General features: G+C 39.8%; 1 protein-coding gene across 1 annotated transcript in view; it reads right to left on the bottom strand.

Moving 5' to 3' along the window:
• Positions 1 to 15598, bottom strand: part of CAPS2 (calcyphosine 2) — a 57563-nt gene that overhangs the window by 39896 nt on the left and 2069 nt on the right. Inside the window, exons 2-4 of the mRNA XM_054718395.1 lie at positions 6039 to 6148; positions 2040 to 2089; positions 23 to 68 (exon numbers count right to left, since the gene is read on the bottom strand). Of these exons, the coding sequence (XP_054574370.1) occupies positions 23 to 68; positions 2040 to 2089; positions 6039 to 6119 (177 nt within the window). The 5' untranslated portion in view covers positions 6120 to 6148. The remainder of the gene's footprint in view (positions 1 to 22; positions 69 to 2039; positions 2090 to 6038; positions 6149 to 15598) is intronic.

Below are 15598 nucleotides of genomic sequence, written 5' to 3'. Positions count from 1 at the left end.
CTAAATACTAAGTAAAAATTACCTCATCATCAGAGTCAACAAGGCTTCCCAAATCAAGGCGTGGGACCCTGAAAGAAAAAACAAAATCTATGTAGCCCATAACTTTTAAAAAAGAGACTTTAAGTTGTTGCCAATCATATATGCTGCATCTTACATAAAATGGTACACGGATGCCAATGGTTTACTTCCTAATGGTTTTACTATCCTTCACTATTATTTGTATGCCAGAGGTTATTTTTGTCTGTGTAGTAATATAATGGTAGACATTTCTTTCCAACACTGTGTTCAATGATATTACCCTTTAGGTAGCTTGAAATCAAGCACAGTGGTATTATTTACACAGAAGTTGGCAAAATAATATGAATCAGGACTTGATTTATTACTTCGTTGATTTCTGAGACTTTAAGAAGTGGTGGAGAAAATGGCAAATAATGCAGAAAAAATTAAAAGTGTATCATGTCTTCTCTGTAGCACTGTGAATAACAAAAAACAGAAATATTGTTTCAGTATCACCTGATTCAATAGAGAAATCACTCACGTCACCCTACAATAAATAAAAATATCAACCAACACTCACGTTGGAACTATACGGTTCATCAATTCCAACCATAGGTTGGCTACAGATGTAAGAATTCAGCAAAAAACGAAGATGTCTTGCCCTGGCTGGAGTGGCTCAGTGGTTGGAGAATTGGCCCAAAGATCAAAGGGTTGTGGGTTCAATTCCCAGTCCAGGGTGCGTGCCTCCATTGCAGGCTCCATCCTGGTGCCCTAGTCGGGGTAGGTTAGGGAGGCAACCAATGGATGTGTGTCTCTCCTGGGTATGTGTTTCTCTCTCCCTCATCTTCTTCCTCCCCTCCCCTCTAAACTTCAATGGAAAAAAATATCCTTGGCTGAGAATTTAAAAACAAAACAAAATGTAAAGATATATTTCTGTGATAATCAATTGGCTATATAGAATTTACAATAAAGGGATTATAAGTTTTATTAGTTTTTATCAATTCCTTGCTACAAATCCTTTATGTCAGTAAAATGTATAATCAACTTAAAATATACTTAAGATTCTTTATAATTAAAAATTAAATTTTATATTAAACTTATAGTACAGTTTCAGAAAACCAGTTGTTAAAAACACTTACCAGCCCTAACTGGTTTGGCTCAGTGGATAGAGTGTCAGCCTGTGGACCGAAGGGTCCCAGGTTCGATTCGGGTCAAGGGCATGTACCATGGTTGCAGGCACATCCCCAGTAGGGGGTGTGCAGGAGGCAGCTGATCGATGTTTCTCTCTCAGCGATGTTTCTAAATCTCTATCCCTCTCCCTTCTTCTCTGTAAAAATCAATAAAATATATTTTTAAAAATTTACCAGCACACAATTGACTGTTGTTACATACTCAACATCTTGTATCTAGTGTTTGCACGCCACTCCATTCCTTGTCTAGATGAGTATACAGGTACTATTATGTAGAACCACAAGAAATGTCTGATACTTGCCAATTTCATGTGGCTCAGCCTCATAATTATTAAGTTTAATTTCTATTTTCCAGAATGCCCTGTAGTCTAAAATACTTGTAAGGATATATATACTTTCAAACTGTAAAAGGGGAAAATATACAGTATAAAACAAGTCAATGTATTCTAGTTCAAAATAAAATCATGTTCCTCAAGATACAAGTACAGATAGAGTTCCCATCAAATTCATTTGGACTACCTTAGTTATAAAATGCAAAATTTTATATATTTCTTTAATAAGTGCACTTAGCTAAATTTTCTAAATAAAACAATAATTAAATTTTTCCAGGAATATGGAAGAACAATATTAAATAAAGCAAAAACAAGAGAAGTATTACCCTTAATCCTACCATCCTATAGAAGAGCTATTTTAGTTAATTTTGACATAGTAATTTTAGGCCACCTACCTGCATATAAAGTTTTCTGTGGTTTACAATCACAGCCATGTATATATAATTTTGCCTTCTTTTTTGTTAGTATATTATAAATATTTGCTCAGTAAACAGTTCAAATGTGAAAAAATGTGACTTACACAGGAGGGCAAGGATTCCGTATGGCCCATGATTTGGAAGTCCATCCTTGCTTTAATTTTAAAAAAAATAGAATCAATGTGCATATACTCTTTATTTATACATTAAAAGATAAACAATGGATTAATGCAATAAGGCTAATTACAACTTTTCTCACTAAACTTTATATAAAAATTATTTATTAAACCCTTCCCAACTGTGTTTGAGAACAGAGAGAGATTGATAAGCAACTTAATTCCTACCTATGTGGCACTCCACCTGCTGCAGAGAACATTCACTCATAAAAACAATAATGTGAAAAATAAGTGCTACGACAGAGAAGCTACACAGAGCATGTATATTCAACCTAGTCTAGGGACTTGACAAAGTTTTACAAAAACAAAAAAGTAACGTTTAAATGGATCTCTGAAGGCTGTGTAGGAGAGCTAGCCAGATAGAGAGAGAAGGGAGAAAACTGCTTCAGCCAAGAGGAGCAGCTTGTGCTGAACCCCCACACAGGCAAAAGTTAGCAGTGGAAAGGGTTGAAATCCACAGAGTGAGAAGGTAATGGCCAGAATTGTTATACTATAATACAAGTTAAGGAACTTGGACCTTGTCTGAAAGGTTATGGGGAAAATACTGCAGAATTTAAGCAAAAAAGTGACAAATATATACATGTATATGTTTGTAAATGTTCAATCATATTGCCAAAAAAAAGTGTGCAAAGACCAGAAAAGTACAGTGAGCTTAGCCATTGTGATAAGAAATATGTATGAGTTTTGGGAAAAGTTAAAGTTAATAAAAACAGGAAATAATTCACCCATTGGTGCTTATAGCTTATTCTGAAATGTTACTTAACTGGTCATGTTTGTGATTCTGATAGCAAATTTAGAGATTATATATAAGATTATATACCATCAGAGTAAGAGAAAACATATCCAGCTCTGTATCAGCTTAAAAATGATATTCTTTTAGTAATATCCTAACAAATAGTTAAAATGTAGAAACATAAAATCACAAGATTATTTAAATAGAAGTATATATTTAATATATAATAATGAAAGAAAAATAAATATATAATACATTAATTAATTGCATTTAATTAACTTTAATATAGTAATATAATTTAAAATATATATATCAGGCTAAAATAGCAGCACATTTTCATCACACATCAAAGATTTTCTTTATCGTGTTTGGGAGACATCATGACATCATCTAACAGTAGTAAGAACATCTAAATAGAATATAGCCGTGGTTGTTATAGTCATGATCATCATAATTGTTATTCTCAGAAAGTGCTTTAATGGACTTAGAGTCTTCTGAAGTCATAGGCATAAATATTTTTTAAATAGCAGTTATCTTTCTTTTGTGCTAGCCAATTTGGTGCTAGCCAATCCAGAATAACGATAAATTATAGCTCATAAAACCCCAGGGCCAAGAGTCAGCAAACTATGGCCCAGCTCTGTTTTTGTAAAGAAAGTTTTATGGGAACACAGGCATGCTCATTTATTTACCAACTAGAGGCCCGGTGCACGAAATTCATGCACGGTGGGGGGGGGGCGTCCCTCAGCCTGGCCTGCGCCCTCTCGCAATCCAATACCACTGGCTCCTAACCTCTTGCCTGCCTGCCTGCCTGATCGTCCCTAACCACTCTGCCTGCCTGCCTGATCACCCCTAACTGCTCACCTGCCTGCCTGATCACCACTCAATGAGAGAGAATCATTGATCGGCTGCCTCCTGCATGCCTCACACTAGGAATTGAACTTGCAACCTGGACATATGCCCTGACTGGGAATTAAACTGTGACCTCCTGGTTCATAGGTTGAGGCTCAATCACTGAGGCACACTGGCCAGGCAATTATTATTTCTCACTTTTAATTCTACCTTTAGAATACTCCAGAAATGGTAGCTGATAAATACAACGGTAATACTTTGCTGATAAACTCTAAACAATAACCTGGATACCTGAGGTTATTGTTTCTTTTCTCAAGGATCTAGAGTTCTAAGATAAACATGAATTTGTCCCCTACATCCAACACCAGAGCTGGACCTTTCTAATAGAGAGATAAGACATTAAAATTAAAGGAAGATATTATTTGAGGAGAAAGAATGTGGGTTTATAAATCTTTTTTTAAGAAATTAAACCATGAGTTTTTCCTAGCAATTTGGAAAAAAGTTTGTAATATGATATGCTTAATCATAATATGAAAGACTATAATACTGTACTTGCTATTTTGACTAATAAAAAAAGCTGATTTGATTAAAATTATCAAATACTTCAAATTTAACACAATATTGTGAACCATTAGAATCCCAAAGCACCAACTTGTTATAAGGGAGATAGTTGAAGACTTGAGAACTCAGATCTTGAAGTCAGAACTGGAGTTCAAAATCCTGACAAGTCACTTGCTTCTGTGAGCCTCACTTCTTTCATTTTTATTTTTTTACTAGAGGCCCGATGCACAACTAGTGTGGACTGGGGTGGGGGGTACCTCAGCCCGGCCTGCGCCCTCTTGCAGTCCAGGACCCCTCGGAGGATGTCTGCCTGCCAGCTTAGGCCCATTCCCTGCAGGCGGACATCCCCGAGGGGTCCTTAGTGCTGCTGCAGAGGCGGGAGAGGCTCTTTCTACCGCTGCTGCGCTCACCAGCCATGAGGCCGACTCCTGGCTGAGCAGTGCTCCCCCTGTAGGAGCACACTGACCACCAGGGGGTAGCTCCTGTGTTGAGCATCTGCCCCCTGGTGGTCAGTGTGCATCATAGCAACTGATTGTTCTGCCGTTCGGTCAATTTGCATATTAGGGTTTTATTATATAGGATTTTCTTTAAATAGCTACTTATTTTTTCCATTACCTTTTATCCCCCCTATGTCCTCTTCCCTCTCCACCTGCAATCACCACACTGTTGTCCATGTCTATAAATTCCTTCTCTTTTTTTCTTTTTTGCTCAATCCATCTATCCCCTTACCTAACCCAGCCCCCACACAGCTGTCAGCCTGTTCTCTATATGCTTGTCAGTTCGTTTTGTTCATTAGATTCCACATAGGAGTGAAATTGTATGGTACTGCCGAAACCGGTTTGGCTCAGTGGATAGAGTGTCGGCCTGAGGACTCAAGGGTCCCAGGTTCGATTCCGGTCAAGGGCATGTACCTTGGTTGCGGGCACATCCCCAGTAGGGGGTGTCCAGGAGGCAGCTGATTGATGTTTCTCTCTCATCCATGTTTCTAACTCTCTATCCCTCTCTCTTCCTCTCTCTAAAAAAAAAAAATCAATAAAATATATTTAAAAAAAAAAAGAAATTGTATGGTACTTTGTCTTCCTCTGACTGGCTTATTTCACCTAGCATAATGTTCTCCAGGTCCATTCATGAGTTCTTCCATATTTGAAAGCAGGTAAAAATATAACCTACCTCAATGGTTTATTGTAAGGATTAAGTGATGTAAGCTATCAAAATATTTATAAAGGTCACTGACAATCAGTAGGCATTCAATATTTGGAATAAGAACAGCAAGGAAATATACATAACTTCTCTGTGTTTCTAAACTAAACTTTATGTATACCTGTTTAGGTAGTGGGTACAGGAACAATGTAGTTTTAAACTTGTACTTACCTAAGGATATGCACAACAGTGATATTATGAAAGTTGAAAAGAATAAAACTCCTAATAACAGAAGCCCAGATTCTCTTTCTCCCTAGCTAACACAAAATGCATACATAGGTATCTTATTCTTCTTCCTCCTATTTTTCTTTTTTATATTTTAGGTACACATACACAGATAATTTTTAAAATAACAATAAGAAAATGGTAATAGTAAGCTTAATATTTAAAAATAAAAGTAAATTCACACAGTGACCAATTTTTAAGTAATGATTATCTTCAAGGTTAGTGATTCAATTCCTCAAATCAGGGAAATATTGATCCTAAATATCTATGAGTATGAGCAGTGATAATTTCTCAAGAAAGGAGTCAGAAACTTATTTAACGACTCATTCTACAAGAGGAAAATTATATAGCACACGTACTTGTAGTGGCTTCCTTCTTCCAGAGAATGACTGAGTTTTACTCCTAGGAGAAGCAGCAACTCCTTTAACCTCCAAATCCATTCAAGTTCACGTACTTATTGTGCAACACACTTTGGAAAACGTAAAATATATAATCTTATAAAAGTATTAATTCTTGCTCAAATTTTAAGTAAATCATAAAAATTACATAACAATATTATACCTTCAAATTTCCAGGTCCACCTCAGTGGCTTGTCTTCACTGAAACTGAGATAACTCATGAGAAGTTACTGCTAGCATGCCATGAGTCTTACCATATTATCCTTAGTGCTACCAACACGAATTAAATCACTTTTCTCATTTTTTTAAGGATGTTCATTTCCAATTCTAATCATCATCACGTCTCTCTTGGTTAGTGATATTAGTGGTTATACTGTTGCTTATACCAAATCTGAACATAACAGAAAGCAGAGAATAAATCCAGCACATAATCAAAGAGAGAGGAATGAGATTTGGAAATAGTATTTTAAGCTCCATGCAGGCAGGGACCAAGTAAGTCTGTCTTGTAGCCCAGGTAATGGCAGACCCAGGTACCTTAATTGAACCTGAGGCCATTGTTAATTTCAAACAAGGCAGAGTAATTCCCCTACTTGCCTCCCCCAAAAGTTGAGATAATACATCAAGGCAATGGTACCTGCAGTGTACCAGAACGAATGCTCCACCCTCTTCCTATCTGGGATTCCTGGACTGGGTGGGTTGGGACCCAAGGACAGCCAACCTGACTTGATCCAACAAGCTGGGTAAAAAGCAGGTCCAAAGTGGGAGGGCTGGGGAAGGTATAAGCTGGGGCGATTTCACCAAGAACCCTCTTGAGACACTTTCAGACAGACTAGGAAAAGGGGCAGTTCCCAGCAAAGGCTCCAGCCAACTCAGACCAGCGTCTGCTGGTTGCCTGGCAACCAGCGTCTCCACCTGGGCCTCCAACCCTTCTCTCACTTCCAAGGAAAGAGGGTCATAGTCCCAAGTCCCTAGCTGCATCCACACCATCTCCCGCTGCCTCCAAGCTGTGTGGGTCGTTTTTTCCTCCTCCAGGGTCCGTGCCTAAAGTGACCCCGCAGGCCTCTCAGAGGTACTCACCCACAAAGGGAACTTCTGGTAGCAGCCTCCAGAGCCTTACCCCATGTCCAGCTCTGTGACGCCTCTAAACCCTGGGGAGGAGTTGGAGCGGACTCACTCATCTGTGCTTCTCTTGAGCAGGGAGAGAGCCAAAGCCTGGTCTGGATCAATGGCAGTTGTATAATTCCTCCTTTAGGTGAATTCTATTGAACATATTTTATGGAGCATCTACCAGGTGTCAGCTCCCAGAATGATGTTTTGATGGGGAAGAATTTAAGTATAAGCTCTCAAAGAGCTTGCAATTATTGAAAAAGCCAAGATTGCAATATAATGTTATAGAGAGCTATATAGACATAGACATAAATATTTGTTTAAAAATGTGTGCACATACAAATGTATATGATCACTTGTTGTATATCAAATATATGATTATAGATTAAAATGTGGCTATAATAGGAACAGGCTTAGGAATCAGGAAACCTCCATTTTATTCTTTGCTCTACATACAATGTCTTTGGATGTCACCTCCTCACCAATTAAATAAAAGGTGTGATTTGAGATGTTTCTAAGGTTTCATTCCACTCTAGGATGCCTGACTGACTTTCCTGAACTGAACAAGCAAGAGTCAGATACCCAAACTAGAACTAAGAGCTTCTGAAGCCTAATCCAGTTCTCTTCCCATAAAATCAAGGTGTTTTCTATTCTGCAGTGCCTTTTCACAACTGGCTCCCCTCTAAATATCTGCATTACATTTCCAGTTGGAGAAAATTTTGGAGTAAAAAGACAAATCTATTTTTGAAGAATAAAAGCAGTGAAGAAAATGGGTAAAAGGCAATCATGCCTTCTGTTTCTTCCCTACACTCCATAAAACTCTTTTACCCATTATCCCCACTCAGAAAGAAGAGCAAAAATAAACTGAAAAAAGTAATAATGAAATTAAAGCTAATCTTCAACTTTTAAAAATTTATCAAAAACCTTAAAAATGCTAATGCCCAACTATCATTGCCCATTGAACAAATAGATATTCAAGAAAATAAAATAACCTTGTCTATTCCTGGAACTTAGGCTTCCTATACATAAACTGTATAATATTTCTGAATATAATTCTCTAAGCCATTAGGAACATGGTCTAATTAAAACAAATCTCTCTAATCTAGATATTGAGTTAAAACATCTATTTTAAAAAGCAAAAATCTTGGATTATGAGTTGATTATATAAATTATACATTTTTGCCATTCTTCAATAAAATTAATTACAAAAGTTCTGTTGTTTTTACAGCCAATTAATTTCTCTATACACAAAATGAAACTAAATTGACTATATGTTAACCTACATTGAGTGGCCAGATTATTATGATCTCTGAACGCATAATAATCTGGCCACTCAGTCTCTGTGTGCGTGTGTGTGTGTGTGTGTGTGTGTGTGTGTGTGTGTGTATATATCTATATATATATATATATATATATATATATATATATAGAGAGAGATAGAGAGAGAGAGAGAGAGAGAGAGAGAGAGAGAATATATATTAGAGACCAGGTGCATGAGTTCCTGTATGGGTGGGGTCCGGCCAGCCTGGCCAGGGGGAGGGGACATGGGCGGTTGGCTGGCCTGTCTGCTGATTGAACTCCTGGTCGAGGAGACAATTTGCATATTAGCCTTTTATTATATAGGATATACACCGAGTGGCCAGATTATTATGCCTTCAGAGATCATAATAATCTGGCCACTCAGTGTATATTATTTTCAGTATCAAAATAATTTGCATTTGAAACTCAATGAATATTCATTGAACACCTACTATCTGCAAATACATCCAATGTCATGAAGAGTAAAAACATATGAGCCTACTTATTATTATCCTTTAAATTGCATCTAAAAAAGTTATTGAGTCACTAGTATGTATATAACAAATAAGATATAACTTCTAAAAAGCTGACATTTGTATACACATTATTGGAAAGTTAGAGTGTTCATTTCTTCAGGAACTCATTCAAAAATTGTTATTGAAGGCTTAAGGGTTCAGTACCTGATCTAGGAGCTATAGATATAGCAGTGAAGCAAAGAAAGCCAGTCTTTTAGTGAAGGTTACAATCTAACAGAGGTGACAAATGTTAAAGAGATAAATAATATGATGTTCAGGTAGCAACAGTTAATGGGTAGACATTGACCGGTAGAAAATGAGGTGAGATCAGGTTTGGCTTTACTGAGGGGAATTCTAAGGACAAATGGAACAGCGAGGGCAAAAGGCCTGAGGAGAGAGCATCCTTGTCAAGCTGATGGATGTGGCTGAAGCAGTGTGAGTCAGGGAAGAATGTGGGTTGGGCACCAGAGATGAGCCATGGTAAGGTTATGTAGTGCCTTGCAGGTCTTACCTGGACTTCAGATTTATAAGTATGATAGGAAGGCATTAGAGGCTTGTAAAAGAGGGGGGCTTATGTTTTAAAGGGGATAAACTGGTTGTGCTATGGAATATAAATTGTAATGAACCAAGAATGGAGACAAAAAGGCTGAGTAGAAGGATACTGCTACCTTTGTTCCAGCAAGAGATGTTGATGGCCTTGGCCTTCCCAAGAATGGGAAGCAGTATCTGGATACAGGATATAGTGTAAAGGTAGAGCTAACACAACTTGTAAATTGATTGAGTATAGTGTCCGAGGGGAAAAGAAAAATAAATTAATAAAATAGGCACTTGAAATGTTTGGAGAAGTAAGATGACATGATGGTTAATGTTATGTGTCAACTTGGCTAGATAATGGTGAGCAGTTGTTTAAATACCAGTCTAGATGTTTCCTGAGGAAAATTTTAAATGTGATTAATGTTTAAATCAATAGACTTTGGTTCAGCAGATTACTCTTCATAGTGTGGATGGACCTCATACAATTAGTTGAAAGACCTGAAGAGCAAAGTCTGAAGTTTCCTGAAGAAGACAGGATCCTGCCTCCAAAGTGCAATGGAGAAACTGCCTCAGCTTCTAGCTACAGACTTGTCTGAAACATCAACTCATACACGACTTTCAGCCTGACAGCTTGCCCTATAGATTTTCAGTTTGCCAGCCCCCACAATTGCGTGAACCAATTTTTTCAAAATCACTCTGTGTTCCTGTGTGTGTGTGTGTGTCTAAAGGAGCTGTGGGAATATATGTTCTAATTTTTCATTTTCTCTGGATAACCCAGACTAATATGGGAGGGGAGGGGAAGAGAAATAAAGTTATCATAACATGAAGTGATTTAATGACAGGAGATTCCTCCAAATTGAAGGATTTCATTAAAGGAGCTAACATTTGTTTAAAATCTTAAAGGATTTAGTTATTAAAGTGGTCATCAAATATTAAACTCTTCTGGGGATACATTAGTAAAAATCCTATATAATAAAAGTCTAATATGCAAATTGTCCCCTCAGGTGGAAGTTCGACCAACCGGGAGCTCAACCAGTAGCTACGAAATGCACTGCTGCTGCCAACCAACCCGATCCGGGCCCTGATTGCCCCCCACTACCTCCCGAGGCCCCATCCCAAGGCCGGCCATGCCCCCAATCACCCCCGCGCCATCGGGGGTGGGGCCATCCGGCCAACCACCCAGCAGCCCCTCTCACTGGCTAGCCACTCCCAGACTGGAAGCCAACCTCCTGAAGTCCCTCCCCCCTGCCGGCCAACCCCCTATAGGCCTCGATTGCCGACCAGGCCAAGAGACCCTTCCCGGTGCATGAATTCGTGCACTGGGCCTCTAGTAATGATAATAATAGGTAATCCCTGCCTCATGGGTCTTACATTCAGTTGACAAGAAAGATGATAATGACATAAATAAGTAAGTAAACTTATAAAATGTGTTAATGGTTGTGGAAAAATACAAAGCTTAAAAAGACCAAAAAGAAGTAATAGGTGTATTATGGTTAACATAAAATCCACTCTCCTGTATTTTGAAAAGATGTAGTTTCAACAAATATTTAAAAGAGGTTATAAATGAAGTTATAAAGAAGATGTAGCCAAAACAAATAATATATAATGCCCTGTGACAGAGGCACCTGGTTTTTTAAATAAATGGCTGGAGGCCTGGTGCATGAAAATTCATGCACTGGAGGGGGTCCCTCAGCCTGACCTGGCCCCTCTCATAGTTCAGGAGCCCTCAGGTGCGGGAAGCGACCCAGCGATCAGGGGAAGGCGCACCCCATCACACCTCTGTTGCTGCTACTGCCTGCAGCACAAGCCTCGGCCGGCCCTGGTTACCTGAGCCTTGGGCGGCCCTGGTGGCTGGGCAGCCGCCATCCGAGGCTTGCCTGCACGTTGGGCCGGCCCTGGGCAGCTAGGTGGCTGAGGGGACTGGGAGACTCCGGAGACAGGCATGCGGAGCGGCCGGACCAACCTGGGGGCAGGCCCAGCCATGCTGCATGCCTGCCACCCCGGCGGGGCTGAGTGGACTGGGCACCACCATCTTGTGGCTGTGGGTGCCCCCATCTTTGAGGGCATGGCAGTCAATTAGCATATACCCTCCTTATTGGCTGTGGGTGCCACCATCTTTGTGAGGATGTGATGGTCAATTAGCATATTCCCTCTTTATTAGATAGGATAATGGGGCCAAGGTGTCTGAAAAAAGAAGGAGAGAGAAAGGGAAGATGAGATCAGAGTGAGGTCCTGTTGTTTGGGGCCTTGAAAGCTATTGTGAGGATTTAGGATTGTGGTTTGAGTGCAATAGGAAGCCATCAATTAGAAAGTTTAGAACAGAGGGGTGACATGATCTGACTTACATTTAATAGGATCACTCAGGATGCTCTGTTGAGAATAGTATTTAAATGCAGATATGAAGATAATGATACATGCAGGCAATAGGTATAATGCCCTAAAAATACTCTCTTATTTTTCTCTAGAGATTTTTTTTTTCCACACTTCTCTTAATCCGGAATTTATGTTGGTGTAAGAAAAAGGAAGATATTAAATCTTGCATTTTCCCATTAGGATAAGTAATTATCTGATAATATTCTTTTAAAAGTCCAGGATGCCTGTCTCATAAGAAATGTCATCTCTGTTCTATACCAGTTCTGGAATGCATGTGGATACTTCTTGACTCCTTATTTTCTTCATTTTATCTATTTCTTTATCCGAGTTCCTGTCAGAAAGGCTTTATACATAGTTAATACTCTCTGACTACAAATGTAATGAAACTTCATCAATAACAAAAAAAAAGGTAAAAAATACACATTTGGAGAAATTGAATACAAACTCCATTAATAGCTCAATGAAAAATTCACACAGGTTCCAGTCTGGTGAAGTGGAGCTGTGGTGGTGGCTTAGTTAATGGAGCCTCGGACCAAGCCCTGAAAGTTCATCCCTTGCACTGAAACAAAACATTGTGGATTTGATTCCTTGTCAGGGCACATACCAGGTTGCTGGCATGTGTGGGAGGCAAGCAATTGATGTTTTACTTTCACATCAATGTTTCTCTCTCTGTCTGTCTCTGTCTCCCACTCAATCTCTCTTTCACTCTCTGTCTTCCTCTCCCTTCCTCTCTCTCTAAAATCAATGAAAGCTTATTCTCAGGTAAAAAAGATAGTGGAGTAGATTAGATGAGCACTGTACTCACCATAACCACAAGAAAAGGACAACTAAATTATTGAGCAATGAAGCTGGAGAACCACCTGAAGGCAAGCTGAACAGAACTCTTAAAACTAAGGAGGCCAGTCATGGGTGGAGAGCGGAATGGGTTGCTCCCAAAACCACATGAGGATGGTGAAAATCAGCAAGAATATCTTGGCTCCAGAGATCCCCACTGAGGACTGAGGGGGTCCCCAGCTCAGGGGTCCAGGGCTGGGAAAAGTAGTCCCCACAGCAGCTGGCTGTGAAGATGATCCCAGTGAGACAGAGGGTGGCTGGAAACCCAGGCCTCCTCCTAAAGGGCCTGCTCACAGACTCACTCACTCGCAGGCACTCACTCTGAGCTCCAGCAAAGGGACAGCCGCTCAAAAGGTGCCAGACACATACCAGGAGAAACTGACTTGTGTGACTGTAGGGTGAGGGCTGCCACTGTCCGTGTGCTGAGCCTTCCCCCACAGGCCCTGCAGGGGCAGGCTGGCTCCAAATCTGAATCTGCCTTAACCTTGTGAACACAGCTGGCTGCTACCTGATGACTACCTGAGAGCCTGATCCATCTGATTCACACGCTTCCTTGGCCCATTCTGCAGCCATGTCACCCACAGCCTTGGCCTGTGCTTTCTGACAAACTTCCCAAGGCCTGCAGCCCCCAGCAGGTGACAGCTGGCCTCTGTATTCCCTGTGCCTTTTGCTGAGTGGCCTCGGGCCCAGTGCAGGTGGCAGCCAGCCTTGAGGCATGGCCTCTCCCACATGCTTCCAGATGCAGCACAGGTGGCTACTCACCTCAGACCACTTTGTAGTCCCTCCCAAGAGGCCCAGGACCAATACACCTGGTGGCTGGCCTCTGACCAGAACAGAACACCACTTGATTAGCTCCATAAACAGCACACCCAATGGGTGGACTTGGCAGGCGCCAAAGCCCCCTAAGGCAACTCTGTTTCATTTGGTCATAATTCAAGGGATGTTAATGACCTTAAAAGCACACATGAAGAGCCAAAGCTGGTTTGGCTCAGTGGATAGAGCATCGGCCTGTGGACTCAAGGGTCCCAGGTTCGATTCCGGTCAAGGGCATGTACCTTGGTTGCGGGCACATCCCCAGTGGGGGGTGTGCAGGAGGCAGCTGATCGATGTATCTCTCTCATTGATGTTTCTAACTCTCTATCCCTCTCTCTTCCTCTCTGTAAAAAATCAATAAAAAATATATTTAAAAAACAAAAAAAAAAAACACACATGAAGAAAGAAAAAAAGGAATACCTCTGATTTTTTGAATTCCATTGGGTTGGTTAAATATTCTTCATTTGTCATTTCCCCTTTATTGGTTTGCTATTCCTCTTTCTTTTAATAATTATCCTTAAAATTGTTCACATTTGTGCATCATTTAACAAAATCAAAAGCACTCAATGTCTTTTCTCGCAGCATCACAGCAACTCAGAATAATCACTGAGCTCTCCCATTTTCCACATGGTGTTTCCTAGGATTACAGTTCCACCTTGTATTTAATCTCCTCCTTCCCTGAACTCTCTTCCTCCAATGTCCACATGCTTCCTGCTTGCATCCTCTTCAAGTATTTACTGAAAAGTCACTTCCTCAAAGTCACTTTCTCAAAGCCCTCACCCTAAAGTCTGTGATTTCACCCTGTTTGAAATCACAACCATGTCCCCTGCCTCTACAAATAACTACATATAACTTGTGTTCCCAAACACCTTAGGCTGCATTTATCTTTTGATAGATGTTTTCACCTTTTAAAAAATCATACTATTATGTTTATCATCTATTATTTGTCTTCCTTCACTGGAATTCCAAAAAGGCCGATTACTTTGTTTTGTTCCGTACGATTGTAATTCCAAGCACCAAGAAGAATGCCTGGTACATAGTAGACACTCCAAATATTTAAGTATATTAAGACTGTACTGTATACTGTTACTGATATCTTGAGACTAGGCAACAGGAAGATCCACTAGGAAGCCATTGCATTTATCCATAAAATTGAGGAGATGCCATTTTATTTTATTTTTTTCTGCTTTTATCATATACTTTATTTTTTAAAATTAATATTTATTTTTGAGATTATTACAGATGCCCCTCTTTTTCCTCCCCATAGCTCCCCTAAACCAGTTCCCATTCCACCCCAGGCCCTCACCACCAAATTGTCTGTGTCTGTAGGTAATGCATACATGCCTATAAGATCTTTGTCTAATCTCTTCCACACCCTGCCACACCCTCTCCCCTCTGAGAATCATCAGTCTGTTCCATTTCCATGCCACTGATTCTATTCCATTCACCAGTTTATTCTATTTATCAGATTTTTTATTTGTTTGATTTTTAGATTAAATTGTTGATATGTATTTGTTGTCACTTTGTTGTTCATATTTTTTATCTTTATCTTTTTCTTCTTCCTCCTCTTCTTAAAGAATACCCTTCAGCATTTCATATAATACTGGTTTGGTGGTGATGAACTCCTTTAGCTTTTTCTTGTCTGTGAAGCTCTTTATCTGACCTTCAATTCTAATTGCTAGTTTTGCTGGGTAGAGTAATCTTGGTTGTGGGTTCTTGCTATATATCACTTTGAATATTTCTTGCCACTCCCTTCTGGCCTGCATAGTTTCTGTTGAGAAATAAGCTGACAATTGTATGGGCACTCCCTTGTAAGTAACTAAATGCTTTTCTCTTGCTGCTTTTAAGATTCTCTACTTGCCTTTAACCCTTGGCATTTTAATTATGACGTGTCTCGGTGTGGCCCTCTTTTGGTTCCTCTTGTTTGGCATTCTCTGTGCCTCCTGGACTTGTAAGTCTATTTCTTTCACCAGGTAGGGGAAGTTTTCTGTCATTATTTCTTCAAATAGGTTTTCAATATCTTTCTCTCTCTCTTCTTCTGGCACC

The sequence above is a fragment of the Eptesicus fuscus genome, chromosome 7 (assembly GCF_027574615.1).
Source record: "Eptesicus fuscus isolate TK198812 chromosome 7, DD_ASM_mEF_20220401, whole genome shotgun sequence".
In the NCBI taxonomy this organism is placed as follows: Eukaryota; Metazoa; Chordata; class Mammalia; order Chiroptera; family Vespertilionidae; genus Eptesicus; species Eptesicus fuscus.
The sequence above is the reverse complement of the archived record's forward strand: the minus strand, read 5'-3'. Positions and strand labels throughout refer to the sequence as shown.